At 36.7% G+C, this 10,286-nt stretch overlaps 2 protein-coding genes across 4 annotated transcripts; one reads left to right on the plus strand and one right to left on the minus strand.

Annotated features, from left to right (window-relative positions):
• Nucleotides 1-301: 301 nt before the first annotated feature.
• LOC140875156 (acyl carrier protein 1, chloroplastic-like) lies at nt 302-2,642 on the plus strand. The gene is made up of 4 exons (XM_073278721.1): nt 302-440; nt 1,494-1,586; nt 1,852-1,974; nt 2,260-2,642. The coding sequence occupies exons 1-4, from the start codon at nt 375-377 to the stop codon at nt 2,380-2,382; spliced, it is 405 nt and encodes a 134-aa protein (XP_073134822.1). The 5' UTR covers nt 302-374; the 3' UTR covers nt 2,383-2,642.
• Nucleotides 2,643-2,953: 311 nt separating this feature from the next.
• On the minus strand, nt 2,954-7,614 carry LOC140888878 (uncharacterized). 3 transcript variants are annotated; one of them, XM_073296588.1, is made up of 8 exons: nt 7,340-7,614; nt 6,229-6,639; nt 5,632-5,749; nt 5,146-5,440; nt 4,532-4,604; nt 4,289-4,379; nt 4,128-4,207; nt 2,954-3,537 (listed from the first exon to the last, which is right to left on the minus strand). In XM_073296588.1, exons 1-8 carry the CDS (start codon nt 7,418-7,420, stop codon nt 3,403-3,405), a joined length of 1,284 nt encoding a protein of 427 aa, XP_073152689.1. In that variant the 5' UTR covers nt 7,421-7,614; the 3' UTR covers nt 2,954-3,402. The 3 variants fall into 3 exon arrangements, 2 of the variants coding, with proteins under 2 accessions (XP_073152689.1, XP_073152684.1); XM_073296583.1 differs by having other exon boundaries at nt 4,289-4,391; XR_012152100.1 differs by having other exon boundaries at nt 3,479-3,537; nt 4,289-4,348.
• Nucleotides 7,615-10,286: the final 2,672 nt, after the last annotated feature.

Here is a 10,286-nt window from a genome sequence, read left to right on the forward strand (position 1 = left end):
CAGATCTAAACATATTAATGCTAGAATATCATATATTAGTATCATATTTTCAATATTTTGTATTGAATTTCACCTATGAAAAGATATGTGGATTGCAAAAAAACATATTTTTTCTAGCGGCGACGAAAAACAAACTTGAGTTTGGGTATATGATTTAAATTAATTTTACCCATAAATTAATATGTAGAATGAATTATTTTTTTAAAAAAAAATAATAAAAAAAATTTTGATTGAATAGGAATAATATAGTGTTCCCTATAAAAGTGGAGTGGTTCCACTTGTATGTCCATAACATCACATTCTTCGTGTTCTCCGCCACCCTCTTTCTCAATTTCAGATCCATTTCCATTCTTCTCTTCTTTGATCGTACAAAAATGGCGTCTTTCGCTGCTTCCTCTGTTACCATCTCTTCTGTTTCTTGCTCATTCAAGAAAAATCAGGTTACAATCTCTGTTTCTTGGATTGGGTTGGAGTGCATTTTTAAGGATTTTCTTTTTGTTTTTTCATGGTAAATTCTGTTCAATTGTGGAACTTTGCTTCTTCTTTTTTTTGTTCTTGTTTGGTTGATTTTCTTATGAAATTCTGATGTTCTTGAGTCGGGAATCCGTAGGACAGATTTTTAAGCGGTGCATGTTATTGATCATGATTTTATCTTTTTCGAACGATTGGTTTTTGGGAATGAGGCATGCATCTTTTGGTGTTTTACGCCATCTTGATTGCATATATTCATGAGTATTTCCTGATCATTACTAATAGCTTGGCGATTTTTGGACAAAACTTCATTGTTTTCGCGGTTCGGAGCTTATCATGCTTGGGCATTATTGTTTCATGATCTCTATTCTTTATTATAATGAGTTTTTTTTCAAATCCTCGATTTCTGGTTGAATTTGATGGTCTAGAATACACTAATCGGCCGCCCATGCGACTCAAAACCCGGTAAGAGACTACCTAGATGAATATATGATTTTTTTTAAAAAAATCATTTGGCATATTAATCCATCAATTTTGTATTGGATGAAGAGGATTAATATGTCATGGATTTTGAGTTTGAATCAGATACAGAAAAATTATTGAAAAAATATGGGTGAACAAAAAGAATTACACATTTAGGCTAAAAAAACCGACGGTCATTATACTGCTTTTTACAACACTGATTTTTCACAGGAAATATGTGTTCTGTTTGTCTCACTGATTCAATTCCGTATTTTTGGTTCATTAAAAGAGAACTTTGTTAGACAGCAGCCTCTAATGCTCTAAGGAACTTGCTGCTTCTTTCGACTTTTCAAAAAATTCAGCGGCCTGTTGTCATCTATTTCTTGATGAATTTTGTATTGGAGGCATTATTTTAGGCTATCTGAGCTTGCATTCGTTTCCACCAATTCATTCGATCAATTCGGTTTAAGATGGCTTCCTATGATTAACAGTCTCTTAATAGTATTTGTCTTATGTTTACATCTTGTTTTACTGATTGGATAGTTTACGGGTTTGAGTAGGTCTCAAATCTGAGGAAGGCGTCACTTTCGTTCGCTGGAAAGGGCTTCCTGAGTTGGAAACGTCCGGCCCTCCATTTCCGAGTTTCCTGTGCGGTATGTTTTTATACAACTATTATCAGTTCTTGATCATATTAACATGTCTTGCTTGATTATATTCTTCATTGCTTGCTTAAGCTTCTTGCTGTGACTTCTCGGCTGATTGAGTTGTTTTAGCAAGAAAAGAAATTGGAAACCAGTCGATCAACATTTTATTTAAACCACAATTGTTGAAAAAATTACAAGGGTGCATAGTAGGAATTAATTTCAGTATGAACTCACATATCTCTTGCATAAGTTTCTTGCTGATTTGTTTGAGCAGGCCAAACAAGAAACAGTGAGCAAAGTGTGTGAAATTGTGAGAAAGCAACTGGCTCTTCCTGCTGATCGTGATGTCACCGGAGACTCAAAGTTTGCAACACTTGGTGCTGATTCTCTTGACACGGTAATCCCTTGCTCGAAATTACTTGGTGCAAAGCAAACTTCTTTCTATCATCATTAGTGTAGTCCTTTTGCCTGATCACGTCCGATGAGCCCTTTTTCCTAGCATCATCATATATGATTGTTCATAGATAGATGGCATTTTATGAATGAAATGAGGAATCATCGCACGTCGGAGACGATCACCGGGTTTTCATTCTCACAAAATGGTTTTTTTTAGGCAAAGCAAAGCAATATCCTGTGTGATTACCATCATCCTTTTCTTCGTTGATTTTCTCGACATTTTTAGGTCGAGATAGTGATGGGGCTCGAGGAGGAATTTGGTATAAGCGTGGAGGAAGAAAGTGCCCAGAGCATCACCACCGTTCAAGATGCTGCAGATCTCATAGAGAAACTCATGGCGAAAAATTGACGAGCCTCGGCTTGATTCGGAAAAGCTTATTAGCAACTGCAGATCTTTGGAGCTTCTTTCATAGTTTGCAAAGAATGTGCTGTGCTTGTTTAGCTTGTTTCATTTACATTTTCGTGTTGGACTTGAATTGGGCTATATGCCTAAAATATAGCTAATAATGCCTGCTCTTCCGGTTTGGATTGAATTTTGAATAATTTTGTATTCTTAAGTTTTAGCTCCATTAAAATTCGAATACGAGGCAGAAGCCTTTTTCTCGATTATTTAATAATGTGAATTAAAACAACACCACAGGAATCGATTTTTATTTGGTTTCAAGCTTAAAAATGCTAACGTTTTCTTGTGATCGTCATTGTGAGGTATATAATGTGACAATTTTGAACAACGTTCCAATTTGACTGATTTTGTGCTATATTGAGAGTTTATTTTGTTCCGAATATCTCACTTGAAAACGGAAAACAAAATTTCAAGCAATATATTCGAACGAACATCAGAGTGTTTCTCTCGATTTAACTTCCCTTCCAATCCTGCTTAGATTAGAATTCTAAACCAAACCTGACGGAAAATGATATGCCACAATATCAAACCACACAATAACTTAATAAAAAAATTCATAAGTTTATACACATAACCCCATGCACATACACCGATACACGACCACAAAATACACAGTTTATCTAATTGAATTCAAAGAATTGGACTCGAGAAAAATTTTGGATTCCAACTTAAGAGACCATATGCTCAATCAAGATGCAAGATTTATCAATTCCTACTCACCACATTCAAGAAATCGCGTTTCCATCAGGCGCTACATGATTATGATACAAAATGCACTTGATAGAAGTACCAGTGTCTGATACTGTGGAGGCCTTTTCATCAGCAGCATAAAAAGACTTCACCAGTGACCTGCGTATCGTCCCAACTCGTTGTTAGTCGAGCCCGTCTTCTTATAATTCCCATTTCGCCGAATGAAGCAACCAAATCCTTAAGCCACCAGTTCATAATTCTGTTATTCAGTAATATTTATACACGATTGTTGCTTTGAGCAGCTTGAACTCGCCATGAAAAGAATCGAATATACAGAGAGTTGAGAAACATAGTCAGGCCAAATCCTAGCCCTGATGCTATCAGAATCGATAAAACTGGTGATAAGTGAAGCTGCAAAATTAACAACAATGAAAAGTAGGATAAGAAAGAAAGAGACATTAGTAGCCAAGGTACACGTTAGAGGATAAGCATGCTCAGTTTCATTCATTCTCGTGTGTCTCAACTTGCTTTATTTTTCGGGTTTTGCAAAAGGTTCAGATGAATAGAGACGATTCACGAGTTTTTCAAGCTAACTCAAATATTATTTGATTCGATAGAAAACTATTAAATTATTAAATTCCACGTTCAAATATACTTTGAACCAAATTTGAAATAAAATTAGCATGTTCCACAGCTGGCGAGCTTTGCTAAATTATTGTTCATAAACATATTTCAAATTAATTCAAGCTAAAATTCAAGCTTTGATTTAAGTTGAACTCAAATTCTGAGCTCCCCAAAAATGTTCAAGCTCGAGAACAAATTTAAACACACGAAGTATTTAGCTCACTTCAATGTGTTTCGGTTATTATGCCATACAGGCCGAAGAGAGAAATTATTGGCCTGAGGGACCAGCAATCCTCCCAACGATTATTCAAAACGGGAAGCAGACAACAAAAAATAATTTTGGGTATGAGTTTGAGCTGTAATTAAATGATTCTCACCAGTGCATAGAAAATATGGAGAATCAAGGCCAAAAGTGCAAACTCAACAGCTGTATAAGTCCATATGTACTCTTTAATAGCTGCACCAAAAACAGGTAAATTCTAAGATACATGCTATCAAGGTACAAACCAAAACTAAATGTCACGGAGCATTTGCATACCTAGGATAACTGCAAAGACAGATCCCGTAAATCCCAACGTGAAAGCAAATGGCGCAGAAACTATAAGTGCGTTAGTCTTCAAGTCAGGAAGCTGTAACGTAAACTAGAATGCTTATACAGTAAAAATATATAAATGTCATCCAGAATAAGCATTGTCAGATGGCTTAGTTTCTACTCCATCTTTTGAAGGGGGAAATATGCAAGCGAACCAAATTAATTTCATCTTATTTCTAAATAACTTACCAATAACTGCTCAAGGAGGAAGAAATAGCAAATTGTGCTAATCAAGATGAGCACCACAAAGTCTTGCCAAGCGCTGGATATACACGTTGAAAAGACAGTCAAGTTCCTTAATCATTTATCTATAACCATATAGCATTGAACAAGAAGAATAAATTTGGTGTAAAATAGCATTGAACTTTTCGATAACATGAATTTTATTGATTGGAAATACATTTATCTATACCAGATATTAAGGAAAGGTTTTCTTTAATATCTTTGGTTCCTCAATGATCGAATTTACCAAAGTAACCGTACATTTTTATTTATATATAGACAGAGTTAGAACTTATATTTTGTCTTTCATGGTAAATAAAATTTTGAACCGACAAAAATAATCTGATTTTTATTGAAAAACATCAACAGCTTTTGGTATAAAAAATTAAGCTAAGCAGCTAACAACAAAGATGATACAGAGAAAATGATTTGCAACATGTAAGCACTGCCAGTGCTACGTAACGATTCCTAATAAAAGACTGTATTATGGCATAGCAAACTTGATGAACTTCAATTGTCAAACAAAATAAGAATAGTGACAATCTGGAAGTATAAGCCTTTATGTGACACAGAAAGATCACCTAATCGAATTTTGTTGGCTCAGTTCCCGATTCTCTCCCTGAGTTGCATTTGGCACTCGAAGTATTATAACAGGTAAATTCGAAACTTCTTTCCCACAGACCTCGCAAAAGGTGTTTCCTTTCATGCTAAACCATTTTATCGCACAATCTTCATGCACTAGTTGTAGTGCACCTTTACAGCTGCATTCCATCTTGAGTATGTTTCTTTCATCACACGTATCAAGACAGATTCGGCAGACAGCTTCCTCTTCTGGAATCTCATGATCCTCCATGACAGGTTCAGGTGTTATTTGATCTAACTCGCACGAAGCCGTCAATTTCATAGATGGAAGGTAATGAAAGCTTTAGCAAAAAAACTCAAAGTGTAGTATCAAAATAAAGTGCAACTGGGAGAAATCATATTTAGAACTAACAAATTATGCATGAAATTTACTGAGACAACTAAAAGAGAAATAAAATAACATAGTGCATATTTATGCAACATACCAGCATCATTATCTGTAGCAAGATTTCCCTTGCTGGCAAAAGATGAAGATCTTACGATGACAAAATTCTTCCCAGGCATAGAGAGAGATCGTGAAACGGTAGCATGAGATGCGCTTGCCTACAGTAAATATGCCAAATATTACGAAAGTTCAGCACACCTCTAATTTAATTTCTATTTTCTAGTCAATTTTAAGATATATAAACAGTAAATCAATTTCTTTGGTAATAGACTTGAAGGAAACCCAGCCAATAAGGAACAGAGAAAGATAAATATTTTTGTATTTTATCCATCTAAAAATATTGAATGAGGTAAACCAGATCAACAAGGTAAAATAACCGAACTAACATTACACAGTCCATTGAGTGGACTGCAATTTTTAGAGGTTATATTCATTACATAGCAATGGAAACAAGAATTACAAACATTATAAACACAAAATTATTTCAAAAATGGGTATCCAATCTCGACAAATAAATTTTAATCGTATTTAACATATACTGAATACAAATGTTTTTTTTTTAAAAAAAAGGTATGCTTATAGAACTTTCATTGATCTTTGGCACCAAACTTACAAAGAGGTATACAACTCATATTACCAGAGCTTTTTGTCTTTCACTAAATGTTCTGGTCGATGAAGGGGTTGTAATCAAAGGGGACAAGTGTGATGCAGGAGTCACTGGAAGGGACACAGACTTATTCCAAGAACAATTTCGCATAAGATTTTTCAAGGCAGGACTTTCAGGAGTTGCCTTAGAATCTGGATTTAGAAGACAACTTCTTTCACCATCTAACGTTGTCGTCCTCTTTTTAAAGCTTAAACCACGAAAAAACCCTCCCGCAGAAGAATTTCCATTTAAGACACTTGGAGACTGAGGCAAACCCTTGCCACTTTGGATGCTCGACGTGCTGGTAGCTCTTGGAGGTATTTGAAGAACTAAATCCAGACGACGATTGATAGACCCTGAATTCGCCTTCGTATCCCTGGATTCATTGCCAAGACAGTCGTCCTGTGTGAAAAGAGAAACTTCTCTCCAATATAACTTTGACTTTACATTACATAATCAAATAAAAAAGAAACTATATATAGAAGAGTGTCAAGAAGTAAAACGCTTGTCACGGTTGTCATATGATTATTGCTTGAGTGCACACAAAAATGGGAATTATTCCAACCAAAAATACAACATCCCCTTAGTTCAGCTTAACATATATACAACTAAAAAACATGAGATTTACCAGACATTCACTGAGATGAATATAACAAATAAATAATTATCATAAGGTGTCAGCAAGTAATAGATTTCTCTTTGCTTTCCTTGTAAAGGAAACATGGGTATAGCCTTATATTCAACCAAAATATCTAGTAGAGGCCTTAGCTCCAAATTAGTAATCATAGGTAGAAAATCTTTTCGACCAATCTACCCACAAAACTTGCTTATATATATTAAAAACTTCGTCTTTCTTGGTTTTTTTCCCTTTCCAGAGAGCTCAAAAAGAGTACCCTTTACGGGAATTGAGAAGCAATCTATTTGATAAAAATAAATCAAACATGCAAAGTATTCCATTATCCGGATAACTACACGTATAAAAGACAAAACATTCGACAATTTCAGCAAAAAGAAAGGTGTGTAATCTTGAAAAAGATACTCATATACAAATATCTTCAAAATCCAGAAAACCCCTTAATCAAATCTTAATAATCATGCTGACCGGTGATGTTTCTGCTATTTTATCCTCGGTAATTGCATTATCCATTCCATTTCCATCCGTTGCGGCTTCTGGATTCTCCATTTTCACCGAACAAGAGGCAGCCGAAAGAATTGAGGAATACAATCAAGACTTTGGGTAAATATGTGTTACACGATCAACAGTAAATTTGTGAAACTATCTTGTTCGGAAGGTGAAGAGAAGAAAGTATGATGATCTTAGGCCCCACAACGGTGGCTGTCGTTTTTTCGCAAGAACAGAGGATAAAAGGCCATGCCCCCACGGTCATTATGCAATTATTATAAGATGCAAATTTGTTACGTAAAATAATAATAATAATAATTTCTTTTTCTTTTATCCATGAATTGGATCAAATTGCAAATCTGTATCACAATTCACAAAATTGATTTGAGAGGACGAGGATGTTTGATTCAGTTTATTGAGTTTATAAGTTGTTAAATTTTTCTTTATAAACGAACAGCTTGTCAAAGTGTAAAAATAAGATATTTGGCAGCTTAAGAAAGATGTCAAAACAGGTCAGCGGGGCGGGGCAGCCCAAAACCCGTCGTAACCCACCATTAGGCGGGGCGGGGCGGGCGGGCCCACCTTTTAGACGAGTTGAGAAAACATCAATCCAACTCAACTATTTTAAGTGGCAGGGCAGGCCAACCCAGCGAAACTAAGTGTAATTTGACGGGTTTTGGCGGACCAACCCGCAACCCACCCCAACTCACCATTAGGCTAGGCGGGGCGGCCCAGCTCTAGGCGGGTTGGTAAAATGACAACTCAACCCACTTATTTTGTATGGCGGGGCGGGCCAACCCGACGGGTCTAGCCCATTTTGACATTTCTAAGCTTAAGCTCTTTTTTTAAAAAAAATAAGAGTGACTTTAATATTTTTTTTAAAAAAATATTATTTTAACATTTTATTTTTTTCAAAATATCATTGCATATTTTCATAAATCGATCGTCATCATGCCCTCAACTCATTTAAAATAATTTTATCGAAACACTTTTAACATTTTATCTTTAAAATAAATCATAACAACTTATAAGATCTTAAAACATCTTTAAAGCTCTAGGAGTTTATAAATTATTTTTAATAAATTTAGTCAACCTCCCTCTGTGTCATGATAATTTTTGTTTTTCATTGTCCGATCACATGTAGTTGGAAATTAGAATGCTTCGTTTGCAATTATTGATATATTTTGAAGTAGCTTCTCTGTAAACACACCGCATGAGATATAGGATGTTTTTGTAGAAGCGTATGAGAAAATATATTCTGATATATTTCACCAATGAATGATAAATCATATATTTATATACAACCTAAAGAGATAATGATAAAAGAAAACAAATATACAAAGATTTGCACAATATATATAAAGATATATTCCAATAGGCCCCCTCAAGATGGTGTATTTGGAGAGACACCAATCTTGGAACACAAAAGACGAAGACGAGGGCCAGGTAACGACTTTGTCAAAGCATCAGCTAATTGATCAGTAAAGGAGACATGTGAAACACGAATTTTGCGACTTTGAACAAGCTCACGAACAAAGTTATAATTCAAAGCAATGTGCTTCATGCGAGAGTGAAAAATCGGATTGGCGCAGTCGCGCAGAGATAAGTGGCGCCGACATTGTCGCAGTAGATAGAGACAAGAGAGGAAATAGTAGGAGCAACACCAAGCTCAGTGAGAAGAGAATGAATTCATTGAAGTTCCGCAGCGGTGGAGGCAATAGCACGATATTCTGCCTCAGTAGAAGAGCGAGCAACAGAACTTTGCTTACGAGAGCTCCATGATACAGGATTAGGACCCAGAAAGACAATATAAGCACCGGTAGAAGTACGGTCATCAACATCACCAGCCCAGTCAGTATCACAGAAGGCATGTAAAGAATACGAGGGATGACGTCCAAGGTGCAGACTGTATTAGAGAGCGCCATTAAGATAGCGCAAGAGACGTTTGACAGCCCCCCAATGAAGAGAAGAAGGAGCATGCATGAACTGAGATAATTTATTAACAGCAAAAGCAATATCAGGACGAGTAAATGATAGATACTGCAAACTACCAAGCGTCTGACGATACAAAGTAGCATCGGCAGGCGGAGAACCATCCAAGAGTTGCAACGTGGCCGATGAGGCAAGTGGAGTGGAGACTGGCTTAGAGTCAGCCATGTTGGCCCTAGTGAGAATATCAAGAAGATACTTCCGCTGAGACAGACAAAGGCCCCCTGAAGAAGAAACAACCTCAACACCCAAAAAATAAGATAAGGACCCCAGGTCTTTGATAGAGAAGCGAGCACCCAACTGGTCAATAAAGCCCTGAAGAGCACGAGCATCGTTGCCTGTAAGAATTAAATCATCCACATAGACAAGTAGATACATAGTGACAGCACCTGAGCGAAAAATAAATAAAGACGTATCAGCTAGGGAGGCCGAGAAGCCAACACTGAGTAAGAACCGATGGAGGGACGTGTACCAGGCCCTGGGTGCCTGCTTAAGACCATAGATTGCTTTGTTCAATTTGCAAACATGAGATGGAAAATCAGAGTTAGCAAAGCCAGGTGGCTGAGCCATATAAACACAGTCCTCCAGCTGACCCTGAAGGAAAGAATTATTCACATCCATCTGACGAAGAGACCAACCATTGGTGACAGCAAGAGACAGAAGAATACGAACAGTAGTGGGTTTTGCCACATGACGAAAGGTATCTGTATAATCAAGACCCGGGCGTTGATGAAACCCCTTGGCGACCAAATGAGCCTTGTATCGATCAACAGAGCCATCAGGCTTTCGCTTGATCCGAAAGACCCACTTGCAGCCAACAACATTCTGATACATAGTAGACGGAACAAGATCCCACGTACCATTACGAATGAGCGCATCAAACTCATCAGACATGGCAGCACGCCATCGAGGATCCTTAAGTGCAAGAGTATGCGAG

The sequence above is a fragment of the Henckelia pumila genome, chromosome 1, assembly GCF_033568475.1.
Source record: "Henckelia pumila isolate YLH828 chromosome 1, ASM3356847v2, whole genome shotgun sequence".
Lineage (NCBI taxonomy): Eukaryota > Viridiplantae > Streptophyta > Magnoliopsida > Lamiales > Gesneriaceae > Henckelia > Henckelia pumila.